Raw genomic sequence first — 22,385 nt, forward strand, 5'->3', positions numbered from 1 at the left:
ATGTTAAACCCACAGCAAAACCATGTCAAGTCGAGAAGTATATCAAATCCAGAGCAATTTTAGCGCCAGTGCGGTTATAAACCCACAGCTGTTTATACTTAAAGCCATTTCAACCCCAAAGCGATGTTAAACCCATGGCAATGTTATACTTAAAGCCAGGATAAACCCAAAGCAATGTTAAACCCACAGCGATGTTATTCTCAAAGCAAGGATAGACCCAAAGCAATGTTAAACCCACAGCGATCATTCTCAAAGCCAGGATAAACCAAAGGCAATGTTGAACCCACAGCGATGTTATTCTCGAAGCCAGGATAAACCCAAAGCAATGTTAAACCCACAGCGATCATTCTCAAAGCTAGGATAAACCCAAGGCAATGTTAAACTCACAGCGATGTTATTTTCAAAGCCAGGATAAACGCCAAAGCAATGTTAACCCCACAGCCATGTTATACTTAAAGCCAAGATAAACCCACAACGATATTATACTCAACGCTAGGTGGAACCCACAGCGATGTCAAACCCACGGCGATGCTACACTCAAAGGCAAGGTAAAACCCGCAGCGATGTTAAACCTACAGCTATTTTATACTCAAAGCTAGGTTATATCTAAAGAGATGTAAAACTCAAGGAACAAAAAGCAAAAGAGACACGGGCTGTTCTAACATTTTAGATCTAGAATACTCGATCCATAGCAGCGACGACAATGTAATAGTTGTCAAATGGTCGCACGTATCCGGTGAAATACGCGCTCTTGTCAGTTTACCTCAGTCAGTGTTTTATTCTAAGTGTTCATGTAAATGCGTAAATAGTTGCAAATTACACCCCACTTGGCACAATGACTTAAGCAGAATTAGGTAAAGAAAATGGATTGATGTTAATTACAATTTATTAGACCTCACAGGTTAGAATTTCTCAAAATGCTGTGCTGTCTTCCCATTTAATATAAAATAACATTAGGACAATGCGAACGGACTATAGTCTATTTCTTTTAGAGAGTCGACTATATTCAGCTCTCTGTAGAATCAGTCATTTTTGCTACAAAAAATTACAGCTACACGTAACACGTAATTGTCAGTGACACGTAACAACACTTGCTCTATATATGGATATGTTGGAAGTCCACATTCTTGGAAAGAAAATCAAATTAAAACACTTTTTCTAAGTTATAACGTTAAACTGCATTAGCTCAGTTTTGAGGCCAAGAACTCATTGTCTCGGGTGACGTCATAATTGTTAAAAAGACAGAGTAATTTGCTTTACAATAGGTGCAACAACCAGTGGTTAGAACTAACACACAGTAACACAGCCTACACTACACTTCAACGAATACACTACATTGTGTTTTATAACTTCCTAATATCTATTTTTAAAATCATTCTGCCACGAGATCATATATTACAAGAGATAAAATTCATTTATTAAGGTTATGTTACACTAAACGTGTTAACAATTTCAAATTTCAACAATTTCAACCATGCCACTGGTTTTGGAATAATTATGACGTCACCCGAGGCAATGGGTTCTTGCCATCTAAACCGAGCTTATGGATTTTGAACATTATAAATTAGAAAAAGTGTTCTAACATATCAATTTTTAGAGATTATGTTGTTGCGTGTCACTGACTAAAGGCAATTTTGGTAGTGATTATGACTGATTTTACAGACACTGAATGCAGGCGACTCTCTATATTTATTTAGGCTTTTCTATTTTATTCTTGCCGATTTCCAAGGCGTGATTCTATTGACCATTTACACGATCTTTCCAAACAAGTGACCTAAGGGCCTAGACAGTTCGCTTTTTCAAACTGTTACGTACACACAGCATAATGGAAGGTATGTTCACGCAATTCTCAACATTATTGTTATGTAAATCATAGGTGCGTTATCTGCTGGAGATCTGACACACGAGTCAATGACAGTTTTGGGTGTTCTATCAGGCTGAGCTGGCAGATTTATAATTCTCACTGATTCGGTACATGTCAATATGTACTGCCTCTGCTTGTCTCCCGGAGAGTGTTGCGCTGCTTATATATATGTATACACTCGGTAGCGGGCGGGACAAAATGCCCGTTGGCAGGTCGATCCGTGTGTTATTTTCAGAGCATCAGTCTGATATATGCCGCTAATTACTGTTCAGATTTGCTCTGCTCTCGCCAATTCTCGTTCAGAGACATGTCGAAACACGACATACCGTAACCGATTTCATCCCATTATTACATCTGTGGACACTAAATAAAAGCAGAAAATAGTAAAAAATGATCAACATTATCTGGATGTTTGTCTCTCGTAGTTTGTGGTCTGGAATAGCGGGGGTAAAATTTAGCTTCAGTTTTTCCTTTCGGAACAACTCAAGCCCTTGCGCATTTATACTTATCGTCATTTTAGGAGCCTATCCCCATAAAACGGTAGCGATGAGTTCAAGCCCTGCTCATGCTGGCTTCCTCTCCGGCCGAAGATGGGAAGGTCATCTGCTAGCCAGTTGTGAATGATCTGTCCGTTTTCCTACTGCTGTCATGGAAGTCAGATACTCTTGAGTGTTTCTCGATTTTTTACATAATGATATGGCCAATACCTTACAGTGCCCCGTATCCTTTAGTTCCGTTGAACGCCGTACGCCGAATCATTAAAGCATAAATGTCTACAACACAGAGGATAAACCCAGAGCAGCGACAACAGTGTAATAGCAGACAAATGGTCACACGTAACCGGTGAAATACGGCCTCTTGTCAATTTACCTCAGTCACGGTTTTATTCCCAGTGTTGAATGCATGAATTGTAGTAAATCCCATCCTCCACCCAGAGTAGGTGAGTGCTTGGGGTTTAACGTCGTACTCAACAATTTTTCAGTCATATGACGACGAAGGAATCATTAGGGTGCATGTACGTGTAATGTGCCTCCTTGTTGCAGGACGGATTTCCACCGCTCTTTTATTTAGTGCTGCTTCACTGAGACGACTTACCGAAGGCAAGTAAGTTGCCCCGCCCGAGCCATTATACTGATACAGGTCAACCAGTCGTTGCACTATCCCCTTCATGGATGTTAATTGAAATTTGTTGGGGTGGGGGTAAGTTCAAGATAAAGACTCATCTCAGTGTTGCTGTCAAAATGCTCAAAGGAAAAAAACACTAAAATAAAGTATTACCAGATTAAAGAGCATTTAACACTGTCCAGGAAAATTGCTGAATTTACTCTTTTAGAACTTTTCTAAAACTCTAAAATGCATGATAGGTCAGTCTGGTTGGTAGTGTGTTGGGACACAGAGGGTATCAGTGACGCAACAGCGATATTTTGGCTTGAAATGGTTCGTTTTAAGGCCCTTTATGTTAAATGCATTCTTAGCTCTAAAAGAAGATACATCTTGAATGATGAAATTTGGCAATCTGTCTGCGCGAAGTGACAAGGAGTTGAAAGGGCGTCACTGGTTCCAATATGGTCAGAAAAGGCCTCAGTAGAATCCAAAGAAAGACTTTGTAGAAAAATATTCTAAAAAAAATAAATCAAACTATTTCCTCCGACAATATTTAACGGTCTTTCATCAGACACGTACTTCATGCCAGTGTGTTCTTTGCCTGTAATACTTTTTTAAGGCTGATCCTTTTAACAATATAATGTTGACTCCCCTAAAGGAATTACTGATGGTAGGCGAATAACATTTCTTTCATTTGACAACTGTAAATGTAGGTTGACGTGTAACATGCTAAAGTTCAGACAATTTTAATCAAAAGAACTCAGTTGTCACATATCATAACGCTTGGATAAAACTGACTACCAGGTTTATTTGACAAAGAAATGTATTCCAGTTGCTGAGTTGTTTAGTTTTCGATGGTGTTTTGGCGATATCAGTAGGTATATATGTCTTCTTTGAGGGTAACATAGTTGTATGTACCTTATGCAAATATTAGAATTGATGCCCTGATTTAAAGACAAATGTCAAAAGCCTATATATTATTTGATGATTTATTACGTACGCGTTCTTTCTAACTGTCGTCAAAATCAAAGTGCTCTGTAAACTTGTGCCTGTTTTGAGCTAAGCTTTCCGTCATTCTAATGCGTGTAATTTATACTTCCACTGTGAAATACACATGCCCTTGCTGTCATCATGAAGTCGTCAGTCCCAGCCAACACAGACAGCTTGGCCCCATGTGGGGCCAAGATAGGCTGCATTCTGGGCTCCCACTCAGGATGCCCACGTTGGGCCATAAGGAATTTGTCAGTGGGGCTTATGGTGGCCCCAACTGGGCTCTTAGGTGAGTCCTGAGTGGGCCCCTTCTGGGCGAGCCCATACAGGCTATAAATGGGCCCACGGTGGTTCCTTTCTAAGTTTAAATGGGTCCATCGTGGATCTATTCTGGGCTAGCCCATTCACGCTTAATATGGGCTCAAGGTGATTCTACTCTGGGCTGTCCCATTCGCGCTTCTTGTGGGTCCATGGTGATTTAGCAAATATGTATTTTCTAATATTCCGTTTAACAGTGACAGAAATGAAACAATCAGTGATGCTATTTTATATCTCAATCATAAAACCGATAATTTAACGAAATACAGAAGCTGGGTTAAATGTAAAAAAAAAAATCAAATACGTAATGCTTTCTTCTTGGCAATTTATCACATTGCCATAGGCTTACTCCAAATGTTGACATTCTGAGATACACAAATTATTTATGGTTGTGTAAAGTGCTAATTTTTTTGTCCATATGAGCAACACTTTATTTTGAAACCTAACACAATTGCAAGAGTAAATTTCCAAAGCTGATGAATGCTCGCGTTGCTTTATTACCTTTATTTCTCTGGTGGGCCTTGCAGTTCGGTATCCGTCTGCAAATCAGAGGTTTCCTTTTTTCACTTGCCCCTTCATAGTCTCCTAAAGAAATTATAAATTGAATGCAAACCAGCTGCCTCTAATACTATGTTTCCACACTGTGCTTTCAGCCAAAAAAAAAAACACTTGTGGGTTAATGTTAAGCTTGTTGCTCAGCATTTAAGGGAGGGAATCAGAACTGGTTGGCCTAATGTTATAAGCGGAATATTATGTATGGTCTCTTCTATCATACACTTCAATTAGGCAGCACCATAAATGTCGAGATGCAGACTAACTAAAACAGTCAGAGAATAGTGAAATGACAGATCGGAATATAGATAAAAGACACCTTACACTTGAATCAAACAATCAACGAGACATCATGCCCAGTAGATCCTACGCTTGCTTTATTTCACAACTGCCGTTAACAGAATTTTAGAGAAAGACCTACAATATATATGGGAATACATGGATTGTATCCGACTGAATTTTTATACCACTGAAATAATATACGTTATTACGCTTAGTTGGTTAGCGCGCTAGCGCCGCATAATGACCCAGGAGTCTCTCACCAATGCGGTCGCTGTGAGTTCAAGTCATGCTGGTTTCCTCTCCAGCCATACGTGGGAAGGTCTGCAGCAACCTGCGGATGGTCGTGGGCATTCCCTGTTTCCACCCACCACAATGTTGGCCGCCGTCGTATAAGTGAAATATTCTTGAGTACGGCGTAAAACACCAATCAAATAAATAAAATAAATATACGTAAATAAGTGTAATTTCTAGCTTTTCCCACCACCCGGATCTGATAATTTTCCACTGGTCACTTGGAACCTGCTTTAGCCCGACACGTTTGCACAAAATATTTGAGCTGCTAGCTTTTTGCCAAAACCATTCACTCTCCTCTTTATTTATGGACCAGGAAGTGGGCATCGCTGCTACTGTGTAGCTCTCTCTGACTTCAACAATGGCGTCCTTTGTCATGATTATGCCCAATCTACATTAATGGTAATACACTGGTAACTTCTAGTTTTTCAGAGATGTGAGAAACTAAATAAATCCATAACTTGGATGAAATAAGCGGATACAGAAAGAGGGATTGTAGTTTTTGAAATTCAGAATACAGTATCAGCGTTTCTCCAGAGGAAGAAACCAATTTATTTCTCACCAAAACTATTTTACCATCAATTTCAAAGCAATTATATCCCTCATTGCATTTATTTCTGGAAAAGTCATCTACCTAAATAAACGTGTGTCTGTGTGCATCGTCCACGCCCATTGTTCCCAGACTGACCTATCATGCATTTAACCAAGGCACAAGCAGGGCATCAAAAACAAAGGCATCTAATTTGCATAACTTGTTGTCAAGCTCTAAACCATCACGTAAGATACTTTTCTTATCCTCTACAAACACATGTAAGGATTGCTTCAAAGAAAATGGCACTGAATTAATATTTATTTATTTATTTGATTGGTGTTTTACGCCGTACTCAAGAATATTTCACTTATACGACGGCGGCCAGCATTATGGTGGGAGGAAACCGGGCAGACCCCGGGGGAATCCCACGACCATCCGCAGGTTGCTGACAGACCCACTGAATTAATAGGGTACACACAGATGACAATTGGATCACATTTGGACAGTTCTACTGCCCTACCTAAAATTGGCCATAGACTTGAGTTAGAGTTTCGGAAAAGGGGTAACCACCAATGATAACGTAAAGCGTCAATGTTTCATATGTTTCAGCTAGTTCTGTGCCACTACTACTATTATCTTGAGTTAGCAACATCAAGATGATAATCAGACCATCCTTCAATGTCTTTTATCCTGCATTGTCTTGGGATAGAAATAAGGGTTCCAGGATCTATTGGTACGTTCATATTTGCCTTGGGTAACAAATGCAATAGCTCGGTTACACACATCAACAAAACTAAGAACTGGGATAAATAAGTTTGTGCATTCTTACCTTCAGTAGCTCAGTTTTTGAGGAAACGTTGAAGCGAAGCAATGTAGCAATATGGCGGCTGTAGACTGTACACGTGGGATGCAGTGGGATGCTGGGTGCGTGGTCAAGGTGGGAAATTCTCCAGCCGCGTGGTCTGTCTGTCCGAGAAAATCCAATGCCCTGAATCCAACACATCCGATGTCCCACCACCCTTTTTCGTCATAGTGTTACTTCTCATTCCATTCCCGGTGAAAGCAATTGTGACGTCATGACGTCACACAAAGACTGAATGTTTGCAACCAACGTATTTGCAACAATACTGCTTACGATTGGTCAATTGCGTATTTTTGATTGGGGAAAAGCTGGTTCACACAAAGGCAGCAAATCTCTTGACCTGGTTCCGGACAGTTTTCCTGGTATGACCAGAGCTGATCACTGCCAGATGTGCATCCCCATCTCGAAGTAGCACAGGTCTCCATCATCTTTAATTCACCATGATAGATATGTATTCTTTAGCACTACAAAGTGTACAAGTCATATTCAAAATCTCACCATATAAAATATATGGGCTATTAGCGTATTTTTTAAAGACATGGGCAGCCCACATGGGTCCCAGCTTGAGTTCAAGTCCACCTCATGTTGGATTTCTCTCCGGTCAAACGTTGGAATGTCTGTCAGCAATTTTATTTTGTTTGATTGGTGTTTTACGCTGTACTCAAGAATATTGCATTTCTACGACGGCGGCCAGCATTATGGTGGAAGGAAATCGGGGAGAGCCCAGGGGAATACACAGGAATACACAGTATATGAGCACTGATCAAATGGCTCCTCGTCAACATATGTTGTCATAAAATTGTTACATACGACGTAAAACTCCAAGCATACATACATGCATACATACAAAAGCTACAGTAGAAAAACGGCAATACGAGCTTTGTTAATCGTTTATCATCATCATAGGCAAGCAAACATGCTTAGAAAGGAGAATCTAAACACCCTCTGTTCAAGAAACGGATTTGAACCCCATCCCCAACGTCCTGGCGATTAACTAATTTTAATATTTACGTTAATGGTTAGGAACTGCTAATCTACAAATTCCCAAGAATTGGGTTTGAACCCGCATATTCTGTGTTCTAACGATTAACTTGTTTTACTAGTTTTAATATGTACCTTAACAGTTTAGAATTGGGCTTACAGGTTAGTTTACTTCCCTTGACCCCGAATGTTCACGGATTAATATTTTCACTCTTTCATGTGACCCAGTATCCAATTTTAGATATCCAAGCAGATAACAGACTCTATTTCAAATTTCAACATGACACATTTTACCACATTCATGTATCCAAATAAACTAACTGGACTTTGAATCTACGATTACTCTTATGAAATAGCTTTGACTACTTTTGTCACATGCATGGTATGTGCGCTGAATGACGGCACAGATCTAACGTCGACATGTTTGGCCTAGATATATCCGTCCGAATTTACGTTCTTGATAACAAGTCAGACTTAATCCCTGCCAGCTAAGAATGTTAAATTCTGCTTTATTTATGGGCTAAACTGTCCAGCACTTTCTTCGATTCATCACCATTCACGATTTCCAGACGTATAGATTTAACTCTGGGGACGCGCTTATTCGAGTCCAGTTGGTAGAAGACTGTGGTAATTCGGTATAACGAGATCAGCCTTATCTACATCGGTTAGACGACAGGTGTTTCTACCTGGCACCATTTTTTGAAAAGAAGACTAATGTAAGTAGTACATGTTGGGTTTGTGTACCAAAATATAAATGTTCTTGTGATCCTCCGAACAAATTGTCTTTCGTATATCTCACAAATGGGAAAGATTGTTAGTAACTTGCCACAGGTGATTGTTTTTCTCCACGTTTCCTTTCGTTCCCCCTCCCCCCACATCCTCCTGTCGTATCGGTGGGAAAACATTTAAAAGGCCAGTTCCATTGTAAGTAAATATAGGCAAAATGTTGAGTTTGTCTAGCACTGTGCTTCATTACTGTGACCAATTCGCCCCTTGACCCAACCTCGGGGCTGTATATTCATCGTGCTGAATAAGAACGTCATCTTTGGCATGTAAAAAAGTGCAATCAAAACGTAACGGAGATACATATTTTAATTAACAAGAACAACTTATAAACTACGTATGGCTTGGAACACCATTTGGATACTGATTTTAATTCATTTTAGTCGAACATTCCTTGAATCTGTCCGTCATCATTAAAAACTGTTCATTGCTTCTCTTCGAAAGACCTCGTCCAGATTTCCAACATAATTTATTTTGTTTGTTTTTTTTTTGCAGTTAAAATTATATGCAATCACACCTATGTTGACCCTTTGACTCTTGAAAGACTTGTACTTTTCAGTTATCACATGGTTGCTTGAAATCAAAGGTACTACAAACGTGTATACGAATCATGAAGATTTGGGATGCTCGTATATTTTCAGAACTAACCGCGACCTTTTTGGTCGTGGATTGTCTCAAGTAGTCGTACATGGCAGAACAAGAGTGGTGGTGCCTTAGTACTGTATGGCTGAAAATCCCTGGATCATCGTCCCATTGCCCGTTTTAACGGTCACTGCTTAACTTTCAGAAGAACTACATCATGACCATGACTAGCCCCCGACACAGATTAGCCGTCTTCGTGCTGTGTTTGTCTGTAATGGCGACCGTTCGCGGCCTGGACGTTGTTATAGAACACACAAAGTATACTGCACATGCCCAGCTGACAGAAGCCGGAAGAGAGGCCAGTCTTTATGGAAACCAAGCTTGTTATGGTGAGCATGCATTGAAAGAATATCGTCGTTAACAGCCTCGGTATTTACTAAAACAAGTCACCGTTACATTAACGTCAGAAGCAATAAGGCTTTCTTTAGTTCTACTCTTTATAAAAGTTACCACTCATGGGATGTTACATTATTTATTGAATTACTTGAATTTCTCATTAATAACATCTATGTGAAATTCGGAGATACCATTTACCAACAGTGCATAGGTATTCCAATGGGTACCAATTGTGCGCCTCTTTTGGCAGACCTATACCTGTTTTCACATGAATACGACTACATGCAAAAATTACTTAAAAGTAATATCTTTACAGCTCGATCCTTTTCATTTACCAGTTGGTATATTGATGATCTACTGGCGTTAAATAATCCCCATATTGCTGAAGCGGTGAAGGAAATCTATCCGCCTTCATTGGATTTAAAGGAGACAACAGATAGTCCTGATGGTACATCTTATTTGGATCTATGTCTGTACAAAGACGAACAAGGTCTCTTTTTCAGGCCGCCTTTAGGACAAAAGGGATAATTTCAATTTTGATATTGTAAATTATCCTTATTTAGATAGCAATATACCACAGGGTCCTGCATATGGCGTATACATATCTCGCCTTGTAGCATTTGTCAGATCTTGCGTTAATTGTGATGATTTTAATCTGCGTCACAAGTTGCTAGTTCAAAAACTAGTTTGTCAAGGATACTCCATCAAACGCCTTCGTTCTAAGTTGCTCAAATTTTACAATGAGTATAACACTCTCGTTGGCAGGTATGGACAGAGCGTTCAGAGTCTCTGGCGATTTGCATTGTGATCAACCACATAGACGGCGCTGTTATCCCTATGTACATATCTATCGCGTACATGGTATTTAACAACATAAATGGCGCTGTTTGCCGAGTGTAACCGTCTATCTTGTATGTCATGTGTAACATCATAGATGGCGCCTCTTGTAGCATGAGATCTTTACATATTAACGGGAAAGACGTAATCGTCCGTTACTTTTGAATCGCAATCTGATCGGTTAGGGTCTGTAACGCTCGTCATTTTCAAACTGTATCTAATACAGCCTAACCTGGGGCTAGGGGCCGTAAAGGTTGCCATGCTAATTACATCAGCATGATGCCTTTATGAACAGTTGCAATTAAAGCGCGACTGAGATACTTGTTTAATTGTTATTTGTCATGGAACTCATTCACGGACTACGAATTTGAACTTTGATATGGAATTCATGCCTGGAATATTCATTGTCTGCCCGGCATCATTGAACACTGATGACCGTTTCTCTCTTGTGTGTTACCGGCTTTATTTCTTATTTGTATAATTTCTTACATACCTTTGTCTTCGGGAGTTAGTGTTAAATGTTGTTTTGGAAATGGATCTTGCGATTATCGACTTGGAACGCCCTTTACGGACTACGAATGGTATATGAATGTCGGACTTGACGCTTATATTCAGATTGCAATCAGCCAAACTGTTATGTAAACTTGTAACAATAACAAGATAGCCAAACTACAGTTTTAGGAAAGAATGTCCGGTAAAACAATATGATATGATGCGTACATGTACATTTCAGTATGGACACAGCATTATAGGTACTATAGGATGTAAATTCGAAAACCTAGTTTAAAAGATTAAGCTCCCCAAGACTGCAGATGTTGTCATTGGGTAAATGGGCAAAATCCGATGGGAGTCCGAAAGCCAAACGACACAATTTAAAGAGAGAGAGTGCCAGAAACAATCCTAGGTTAATACAAAAATCCTAAGTAATATGACTAACGCAGCTTCAGACGGCAACGTTCCATAAACTCAGTCGCTGTAATCGTAGAACGCATGGTACAATGGCCATCAAGTGCTCAACGGGTTCAAGAGCTAGCTTAAGTAAGGACTACTACCTCCTTCAGCATTTAAATCACGGGTTCAAATCCAGGTTTCACTGGTTCGTCAGGTCTTATTCACTCCTTAATTTCGGTTTCCTACAACGCCCATTACCTCTTTTAAAATAATTCATATCACGGAAGTTAACAGCTTGGGATTGTTTCTCAAAGTGTCAACTTATTAGAACTCTTCAATGATCGCTGTGATCGGTCTGGCTATGTTTTATGTTAAATGTGATGGCAACACAGCATTTAGAGTAATTCTAGATCAGTGACGTGTAATAAATTGCAACTATCAACACAGCATGTTGTTTTTTTTTAAATATAATTCTGCGTAAGCCAATGTGCTATAGGGCGTGTGCATGAACGTTGCTACGTTTAGGTATATACATGGCCATAATAAAACCCTAACTGAGGTAAGTTAACAAGTGGACTCATCTTGCAGGGAATACCTGTGACCATTTGCCAAATATAGCATTGTTGTCACTGCTCTGGTTTTACATTCTATGCTGTAAGTCTTTTATTACATTTAAACGCACAACAGAGATATTGTCGACTACGTCCACGTGTACTGACGGATTTCAGTGTTCTTATTCTTTGTAATTTTTGATGAAAGTTTTCTTGTATTTGTATTCTGTATTCGAAATATCATTTAACAGATGTAGCTTTATACATATGTAGCATTATACAGATGTAGCATTTAACAGGTGTAGCTTTATACAGATGTAGCATTTAACAGATGTAGCATTATACAGATGTAGCATTTAACAGGTGTAGCTTTATTCGACATTCTGTGAACTGTTTATCGCTGTCCATTTTCAGAGCTTCTGGCCCTGCTCTATCAGACATATGGTAAACACTACATAAGGTAAGGCGTCTAATGTTCAACAAAACAATCGTTGTTTGCTCGGCAAATTCTTCATTGAGTGTGTACTATTGCCGTGTAGGAAAGTACTCTGTCACTTCAGTCGCCGGGGATAAATGCAGATTTACCCATAGTTGTTTACTCGGAAGAGATTTAAAAGCAAAGCACACATGTGCGCTTGTATTCGACATTTCACTATGTAAGACAGAGCTTAAAGGCGGCCTTGGCCCGTGGGTCAATATATTGAGCTCTTACTGGGTTCTTTTTCTCTTTCAGAAATGTGTACTTGCACCAAAAACCTTTAGAGAACTAAAGTAGAGTAAAGCAAATGTGAGATGCAATAAATTAATGTTTTTTTCGTCACATGTAATCGGTTATGTACATTATGGTACGTATTGCAGTTCGGTCGCTCTGAGCTTTCCACGACCTTTGCCTGTTTTCCTCCCACCATAATGCTGGCCGCTATCGTATAGGTGAAATATTCTCGAGTACTACGTAAAACACCAATCAAATAAATAAATAGACAAATAAAAACGTTATGGTAATTGGCATTGTGCAAACAGGGTCAGGCGTTTTCTTTCCATTACATAACATATGATGTTGAATGCATTTTCACTTGAATGTATTTTCACTTACATGTACCTCAGTTATGTAACGGGGAATCACAAAACTGTCCGTCTCAGAACTTGTGATGATTTTTTTTATCAATATACAAATACATGTACTGTCGCGACTTGGTTTTTCTTGAGTTCTTTAAGCTTGAGTTCTAAAACATCTGAATGCAGCACCTTCTGTTTCTCTTCAACTGACTCTCTTCATGTTACATATTGTACATGTACTAGTCTCCGCTACCCCCTCCCCACGCCACCCCCTCCGCACCTCACCCCACCTCCAGGAAAAGACAGTGCTTCAGCAGACAGGCGTCTGTCTTAGTAAAGCTAATTCAGTTACGAGTATATTTGCTCTCGATAAACAAAGGCGAGTAAACGTCAGTGATTAAATTGTGACAGTCATCGATTTGTCATCAATAATTCATGCGGATAGCTCCTGATATCATTGCAAATAAACCTGTCCAAATTTCTGGCGGCAACCGCTGGAGATATACGATGGTACTTTAAAGCGTTGGGGCAAAGCGATACAAACCCAAGCGCCTCGGCCGATATAAATGTAACGAACTGTTTGAATGACAATGGACTGAAATTTTGTTTACTAAGTTGATATTGCGCGATCAAAATCGAACGGGATGAATGACTTTTTCGTATCGTCTTACAATATGGTAATTCTGTTAAGGGAGTGTTTGCAGCTTAATCATCAGATATGCATTCACACCGTCAGGACGATAAGTTTGTATTTTGAATACACACATAACATGATTTGAGTGCAAAGCGCTGTTTTAATTCTATACCTTTTTAAAGCAAGGAGATAATAATCATAGCACAGATTATATGGATCAATGTGTTTTGGAAATTGTTGGTAAACAGTGTAGAGGGACGTGATTATATATGAGTTAATCAATTTGTTGATTTGATCGCTATATATGTATACGTAGACTTTGCTTATACGACGGCGGCGAGGTGAATGTACTTCATTCTGTGTTAGGTCCGCCGTATACGCGTAATTCCAGCTTAATTGCTCAAAAGTTAAGGGTTATAACCTCGTGCTTAAGACGACCGAAATGCTTTTAGTTGATGACATCAGCCGATGGTCAAGGAAGGCAGAAATAAAATATTAACAGCGGTATAAAAGGCAGTTGTTCTTACAAAACCCTGAAAGTGGTTAAACCGGATGCATGAGTTATACTCAAGGGTTTACGCCAGACTAAAATATCACATTCTAATTCGTCACCTACGCTGTGTTTTATTAGTGTTTCGTTATATTTTACCAGCACTTTGCAAAATGGTAACCCATTAGATGGTGCTTAATTGCTTTTTATGACGTTTCCCTTTATGCTGTTGTATTTTTGCAATTTCTAACAGTACCGTGCATATTGATGCCGAAAAGCTGTTGGTCTGTAGAAGCGTAGGCAAGGATAATTGTCTTACAAACGTGCCTTCTTATCATACTTTGTTAAACCATCTATTACGTTATTATTTGTTTAAACACTGCATTGCTGCTACCGTGTCACTATTAGCACTACTATACTTATGCACGTGCTTATAAACCGTGACCGTTTGTTCAATCGCCATTTACTGGGAAGGTCTGTCAACAACCTGCGGATGCTCCTGGGTCTCTACCCGGTTTGCTTCCACCATAATGTTGGCCGCCGTCGTATATGTGAAATATTTTGTGTGAAACATCAATCAATCAAATAAATAAATAAATCAGTCAATCAATCAATCAATCAATCAATCAATCAATCAACCACATCCTCATTTAGATGTGGACAGTGATCTGACGGCAGAGGTTTAGGTTGTGTAAGGGAACATACTCAGGTGTATTCTGTGGTGTGAGGCTTTCATTTTAATGTAGGGGGTTATATTTATTTATATTTTTCACTTCACAGAAGAGACACTCAGTTGGTTAGTCAGATGGGCCAGTTTTTGGCTGAGCTTGACCATGTACTGACCGATGGAGTGACCAACCTCTCTAAGACTGTTAATACCACACTGGACCGGCTAAACCAGCTGGTTGACCATGTTCTCCACACAGAGCTGTTCGACACCCCTGCTACATCAATGACGAGGCAGGTGGATGACGTCATAGGTGCGTCTAGATATCAATGTTATACTGAAAAGCCAGTGTTCCTTATTTTAGTACCAGAGTAAGTAAAAAGCTGCATTAATATATTCTGTGTTCATACCCATACGTCGCTTTGGTGTCTGGAAGCTACATTGTCAGATTTACGAAATAAATGTAGTAGTCAATGAATGGAGAGTAATTAGTCAGGCGAAGCTGAATGATAAAAGCAAATGATTTACAGTTTATATGTATAAATATATATTTCACATTCCTATAGTTTACCAGGCATGGGTTCAAGTCCGGCCTTGTACAGAGGATTTGTAGCCGTTGAAGCAGTTTTATGTTCGATGCAGACCTCTTGGCTTCCACCAGTACGGTGTATAAGTCTAAGGGCGTCACTGGGCACTGTTAGTCAACTGTGGTTGATGGTTTACTCCGAGACATCTGGTTTCCTCCAATCATGAACCAAAGCCTCGTTAAACTAAATAACTTAGCCAGTTATATTCATATGTCCACCTGACACAACTTAGATTGTATGTGATTTTACCGTCATTGCACTTTGGGGGATTTTTTAGCACACGGAAAGATGTTTAGAACGTTATAATACCAAATACTTTTCGCGAAGCTCTGGTGCATATACACGTAATTTGATATGAATAAACGTTCCTAATCTGAGTTGTTTTAGACACTAAAGCAACTGATTTTATCGTGTAGGGCGGGCCTAAACTTGGCTTAACTTTCCAGTGTTACTCCATAACACTTGTATATGGCCTCACAAGCTCACTGTATGCCAAGGGTTTCATGCTGGTTAAAGATGTATTTCATAATACAGCAAATTACCGAAAACAAGTAAGGCAATTGTTAAAGCAACTGCCAAACTTCAGCTTTGAGCTAATGTTCTAATTAATGACAATGAAGCATTTTGATTTCAGCGGAGGGCAAGCGTGGGGCAGATGAGGATGGTGTCATTCTGCTACAGAGTATTTTGCACATCATGGGGGAGTATTTCAAAGGTTATTCCACTGATGACACCTCCGTGGTGGGACGTTCACTTCGTAAGAACAAGGGAATACCGGAGATTTTCAATGACATGACGCAAGTGGCAAAAAACACGTTCAATATAGTGGACAAGGAGACCAGAAAGATTTTAGAGGTACGTGATTCACTCGCTCACGTGTGTGCACTTACCCACACATGGCCTCTTGTACCCACATACAGAGAAGGATGCGTACTCCTTACAGCGCATGTGGCCTTTAGAGCCACTGCGATGGAGGTAGGCTTGTTTACTGCTTAGCCTCATCATTAGTGTCCTCGCACGGATCTTTTTTTTATCAGCATACATCAATACAATTGTTTCAGGTGTGGGTTAGAATCATCTTGCGCATACTTTAGGTAAATAGAATGCATGTGCATAAAGTATGAACGGAACCAAAAGTTGAGTTCTTTTTTGTTTTTTGACATCACGCCTTGTCTCATCACCGTGACCCCGGTGATCTAGGCGTCCATCAAAATTATTCTGCAAAATTTACAGGTGGCAGTGGGAGACCGGCGCGAGCGCACCAAGGAGTATGGACAGGATGCTGTAACTCCACTCATGCGCACTAGTCCCCACACTTGACGCAGGTTGCTTTCTTTCTAGATATGCGCACTTGTCACCACATGCGAAGCAGAATGCTCTATATCCACACATGCGCCCTCGTTCCCATATGTAAGGTTTTCCATTTTCCAGTCAATTAAGTTTTTATGATTTTCGGAAAAGAATTTCAAATACAATTGTTACGAGTAAAACTGATTTATATTTGTAGGAAAAAGGCAATTTGCGTTTAGCTAACAATTTATGTCACAATGTTTAACACATGATTGGAATATCTGTTTCTGCATTATATTTATAAAAAAAATACAGAAATTTGTAGATGTTCCTTACATTTAAAACAGACAAGACATGAGGGCGGAGGGAAGGGCCGTGGCGAAAGACAAGAAAAGAAACAGAAAAAAAGAATGGAGGGAATACATGTAATTTAGATGGATGTCGTTCAATTCCATTTCAATGAATTTACAAGCTTTCATTCGGAAAACAAATACCACTTAATATAATGTCATGAAGATCGCATATGTCATTAAGTATTAGAGTATAGAAGTTGCAAAGTTAACATCGATTCCTGCATGTTGACAGCGCACTAATACAGAATAGCAAATATAGTCTGCTCTGTTTCTTACATGAAGAAATTTCGTACATGTCTGTAAAAATGTAAACTATCGCAGGTGAAGATGGCACACTTAGCGCTTGTGATAACGTATGTAGGATATGGTGACAGAAATCCATGTAGCTTATACGAAGACACTCTAGGAAAAAATGGTGGATAGAGGGGGCCTTGGGGTCGCCTGGGTTGTGTACGCTTACCAAGAAATCGTGACATAAACTAACTCAGGAAGTCTTTTTCTGATGCGCTTTTTGGGTGGTCATTTTTACAGAAGCTCGGTTTAGTCCAACGTTTTTCTCTCTGTCAACGCATACTGGCATTTTCCGTCTCAGATGCATACCAATAATACCCGCTGTGACAAGAGCAACTTCACATCCCCACACACACCCGAACCCCCCCCCCCCCCCCCCCCACTCCACCCTCCCATGTGCATACATACCACACTGTAGCCACAGCTCTGGTTTTACTCTCTATAAGTAGTCTATTGTACTTTATTCCTGCATAAACCAGGATTCTGCTAGTGGACTAAGCATCTCCGAGGCAAGGTGACATTGCTTTCATGCGACTGAATATAAAATGTGATGATAACACATTATTTGGAGTAATTCTGGACCGAAGATGTCTAATTTATTGCAACTGCATTTTTTTTTAAGTGATCCTGCGTAAGCCACCCAGCTAGGGGGCTGACGTGTGAGTTCATACTATTTAAGAATTTGAATAAAACATCTAGAATAAAACCTTATCTGATGTAAATTGACAAGAGGCTGTATTTCAACATTTACGTTTGACCATTTGTTAAATTATCACTTTGTCTTCGCTGCTCTGGTTTTTACTGTCTGCACTGTAGTCCTTTACATAATAAGACATTCCGTCACGTAACCTTTTTTTCCTTACTTTACGTTTACCATCAAACAAATGTGGTTCAATCGTGGTTTACAAGGGTTATTTCTACATTGAAGGCTGTGTATAGTCTTTGAAAAACTTCCTGTGACGTTATCGTACCTAAACAAGGGTTATATTTATAGAGCCTACCATAGATTTAAAATATTTGAATATATTTAATAAGTCTACTGAAATGTAAAAAAAAGTATAAATGAAAGTAGATAGTTTTTAGTTGTCGGTGTGATGAATCTTACTTCATGTTTTTTAGCTTTCTTTCATTTTAAGAATCCCGATTTTAGAATCAGGCAGTTTCCTACCATATATAAGACTACTTTTTGTACCCTGTATTGCAAAGTCTTTTATATCTCTAAAACGATGACTTATAAGAAATCTACTTCCCAACGCAGTGTGTCATACCTAACTAGAATTGCATACTTCAAATTCGCAATATCCTCTCCTAGACATTTTTATGCTGGAATTTGTTATTCTATAATTTTAGGATCTGAACGTAATCGGGACCGCGTTAAAACAGAGCCTAAGTGAAGCCTACGGTATTATGGAGAGCATAACACCGTACCTGGATCAAACCCTGATTAGGCGAATTTTGAAAAACATATTCAGTAAGTACTAGATTTAGGTTGAGTTACTCGACGTTATAAATAATCCCTTATAATATTTGTATGAATCTCAAACCATGAGATACAACAGTGGTAAGTACACAAAGACCGCTTCGGTGATCTAATGATTAGAGCATCAGCCTCGAAGTCGGGAGACCAGGGATCAAACCTGGGTCGAGTCAAACCAAAGGCTTTACAGCTGGTACTTGTTGCTGCCTCACTTGGAACTCAACGTTGAAAGGTTAGATCAAGGAAACAGGACTGGTTGGCCCGGTGTCAGTGTAATGTAACTAGGTGGAGTGATATTACACTGGCGGCAGCACTTTGGCGGCATGCATTCGCCCTGCTACAATAAAACACAGTAGCAACTCCTCGAAAAATTGTTAAGTATGACATTAAACCAAAAGCGTTTATTTATCTAGTGCACACACATTTCGGGTTTCAAACCCGGCATTGGAGAAGATTGTGAAGATCTCTTCACTCCTACCGTTCGTGGCGCTTTGATGACGTCAAGTTGTGGACGACCGCATTGCGCATTCTAGCGTTCGCCGAAGGCTGCTTTCCCCCCCCACCAATTTGGTATGGATATTTGTACTTCACACGTGGGAAAGTTCGTCAGTAAATGGCCATGGGTCGGTCGTTTTCTCCAGATTCCTTCATCCATGAAGGTGACTGACATCAAGTAATTGAAATCTTCAGTCAAATAAATCAAAAGGCTGATGTTCTCTAACATTTATGATTTAACGTTAAAAATACATGTTGGTAATGGTAAAGTGTGTCATCGGGAGGGTCTGTTGGAAACCACCTCGCGTGGTTTCGGCAGCGGTTTGTCAGATACCTGGCGAAGGCCGGCGATGTTTCCACATACATTTCATTTATTACATCCACCTATTAAAGGACTTTTGAATAATTTAGCCGGGAATTGCTCATTTATTGACTGTGCATAAATGATTTTTGACTCAATGTATGTGTAAAGTAAATAAAAGTATATATTGTTATAAATAATTATTAAAAATAATCGTTGTGTCACTGTGAGGCTGATTGTTAGCCAACGTCCATTAGCGGTTTGTCAAAAGAAAAACGATGAAACAATTTAGCGTCTCCGCTGGTCGAGATGTTTAAAGTGCTGCCCTTGTTGTGAACGTCAGGCCCTTGACCTTGATTAGGAATGCTGCTTAAATCATGAGGTTTGTCAGTTTAGCTGCAGACTTGTCGGTGCTTTCCTTCAGCAATAAACTTAACGGCTGACAAGTAAGCGACAAATTCTTGCGCACATCGTTAACACAAGTTATATAAATATTTCATTGATTTAAACGGCGAAACGCTGACTAATATGCATAATGTCGAAGATTTTTCTAATGGTATTGTCAGCATTTTGTTTTGGTTATATTATTTACTAACATATTAAGCTGGGTTTTAAGAATAAATAAAAACCTATCAAAATTTCTTAAGGGAGAAACTGAGTAGAGTCAACTGGTTTGCTAACAGAAAAAGATATTGAAACATTTAATTTTCCGCTATGAGAATTATGATTTTTGACATAAGATTAAGCTTTACTTTCTTTCATTTTCTACCTCCACAGAGCGGCATGTATCTATACAGGTTGTCTCCTCCTTCGCTGGAAAACCCTATGCCTACCCTGCTAGGCGGTCACGTTTCGTCGATGGAAAGTAACTCTCCAGTTCTGGAAGGCTTTTGTGTCTCCAAAAGAAACCTGCGGCGATTATGCAGATCCATGTTCACCGAGAAAGAAAACAAACACACAGCATTTAATTGTTCCACTACCAATCCATGTACAGTTCACGAATTGACACCAGTGACACCAAATAAATTGCAATTAACATTACTGCATTTTTTTTACCTAATTTTACTTAAGTCGTAAACTAATGGGTATCTGTTTTAGTAATTTACATAAACAGTTAGAATAAAACCCTAATTGTGATAAACAGACAAGAGCCAAATACTGCAGTCCTTTTTTTTCCTGTGTCCTGATTTAATGGCTTCATGGTGCGGACATTTCGAGAGTCACGATTTGTGGACGTAGGAAACATGGAATTGCCGGAATAAACCATAGCCCTTTGCCAGCAACCTGGACAAATTTGATGACTGAAGAGTGACAACTGGATTCCTTCAAGCCACCTCATTGGTCAAGGACGTAACAGATGCAGTTTTCAAGCGCTTTAAGATTCGTCATCGTTTATTTGCCAGGTCTTCTAGATCAGTGACGTCTCCTAAATTACAATTTACACCAGTGCGTTTTTTTTACCCAGTTTTGCTTATGCCTTGGTTCTAGGAATCATCTAACTTGATACAATTCACGCATTTACATGACCAATAACAATAAATCTGTAGCTGAGGTAAACTGACAAGACCATTTGCCAACTTCCACATTTTCATCGCTGCTCTGGCTTTGCTCTCCATGATGCTCTCTTTCACATTACACTCATACATGTAGGCCTGTGCATGAACTTCCTGACATATCAGCCAGCTTCGCGAGCGATGTCACGTACGACAGACGACTGTAGAAATTAACCATGTGATCATTTGTGAATAATTTACAACTTGCAGGAGCTTTTAATGTCACAAAAGTCATTTTTCAGTTTGCGTATGGTATAGTTTTGTTCAATACAATCGATGGACTGATTAGTGTTGCGGTCTAAATGTGATTTGTATGAATATGGTTTGTGTTAATAGTGTGGTTCCTGTGAAAGTGGTTTGTGTGAGTGTAGTTGTGTGAATATGATTTGTGTTAATAATGTGGTTCCTGTGAATGTGGTTTGTGTGAGTGTAATTGTGTGCATATGATTTGTGTTAATAGTGTGGTTCCTGTGAAAGTGGTTTGTGTGAGTGTAATTGTGTGCATATGATTTGTGTTAATAGTGTGGTTCCTGTGAATGTGGTTTGTGTGAGTGTAGTTGTGTGAATAGGATTTGTGTTAACAGTATGGTTCCTGTGAATGTGGTTTGAGTGTAGTTGTGTGAATATGATTTGTGTTAATAGTGTGGTTCCTGTGAATGTGGTTTGTGTGAGTGTAGTTGTGTGCATATGATTTGTGTTAATAGTATGGTTCCTGTGAATGTGGTTTGAGTGTAGTTGTGTGAATATGATTTGTGTTAATAATGTGGTTCCTGTGAATGTGGTTTGTGTGAGTGTAGTTGTGTGAATATGATTTGTGTTAATAATGTGGTTCCTGTGAATGTGGTTTGTGTGAGTGTAATTGTGTGCATATGATTTGTGTTAATAGTGTGGTTCCTGTGAATGTGGTTTGTGTGAGTGTAGTTGTGTGAATATGATTTGTGTTAATAGTGTGGTTCCTGTGAATGTGGTTTGTGTGAGTGTAGTTGTGTGAATATGATTTGTGTTAATAGTGTGGTTCCTGTGAATGTGGTTTGTGTGAGTGTAGTTGTGTGAATATGATTTGTGTTAATAATGTGGTTCCTGTGAATGTGGTTTTGTGTGAGTGTAATTGTGTGCATATGATTTGTGTTAATAATGTGGTTTATATGATTGTCGTGCGTGTGAATGTGTTTTGTGTGAAAGTGGTTAATTGAAAGTAGTTACTGTGAATGGGCTTTGAGTGAATGTGGTTTATGTGTTTAAATATGGTTCTTATAAATGTATATTTTTATAGTTCGTATTTTGTGGTTTTCGTAAATATGCTTTGGGTAAATGTGGTTCACTCTAGCGTAGAACAGGGGCAACCATTGCTATGCAACAAACATAGGGGCAAATA

General features: G+C 39.3%; 1 protein-coding gene across 2 annotated transcripts; it reads left to right on the forward strand.

Annotated features, from left to right (window-relative positions):
- Positions 1-8,174: 8,174 nt before the first annotated feature.
- On the forward strand, positions 8,175-20,419 carry LOC135479408 (uncharacterized). 2 transcript variants are annotated; one of them, XM_064759234.1, is made up of 7 exons: positions 8,175-8,492; positions 9,347-9,530; positions 12,231-12,276; positions 14,777-14,976; positions 15,885-16,105; positions 18,535-18,655; positions 20,235-20,419. In XM_064759234.1, exons 2-7 carry the CDS (start codon positions 9,359-9,361, stop codon positions 20,324-20,326), a joined length of 852 nt encoding a protein of 283 aa, XP_064615304.1. In that variant the 5' UTR covers positions 8,175-8,492; positions 9,347-9,358; the 3' UTR covers positions 20,327-20,419. The 2 variants fall into 2 exon arrangements, with proteins under 2 accessions (XP_064615304.1, XP_064615305.1); XM_064759235.1 differs by having other exon boundaries at positions 9,350-9,530.
- Positions 20,420-22,385: the final 1,966 nt, after the last annotated feature.

Source organism: Liolophura sinensis, chromosome 12 (assembly GCF_032854445.1).
Source record: "Liolophura sinensis isolate JHLJ2023 chromosome 12, CUHK_Ljap_v2, whole genome shotgun sequence".
Lineage (NCBI taxonomy): Eukaryota > Metazoa > Mollusca > Polyplacophora > Chitonida > Chitonidae > Liolophura > Liolophura sinensis.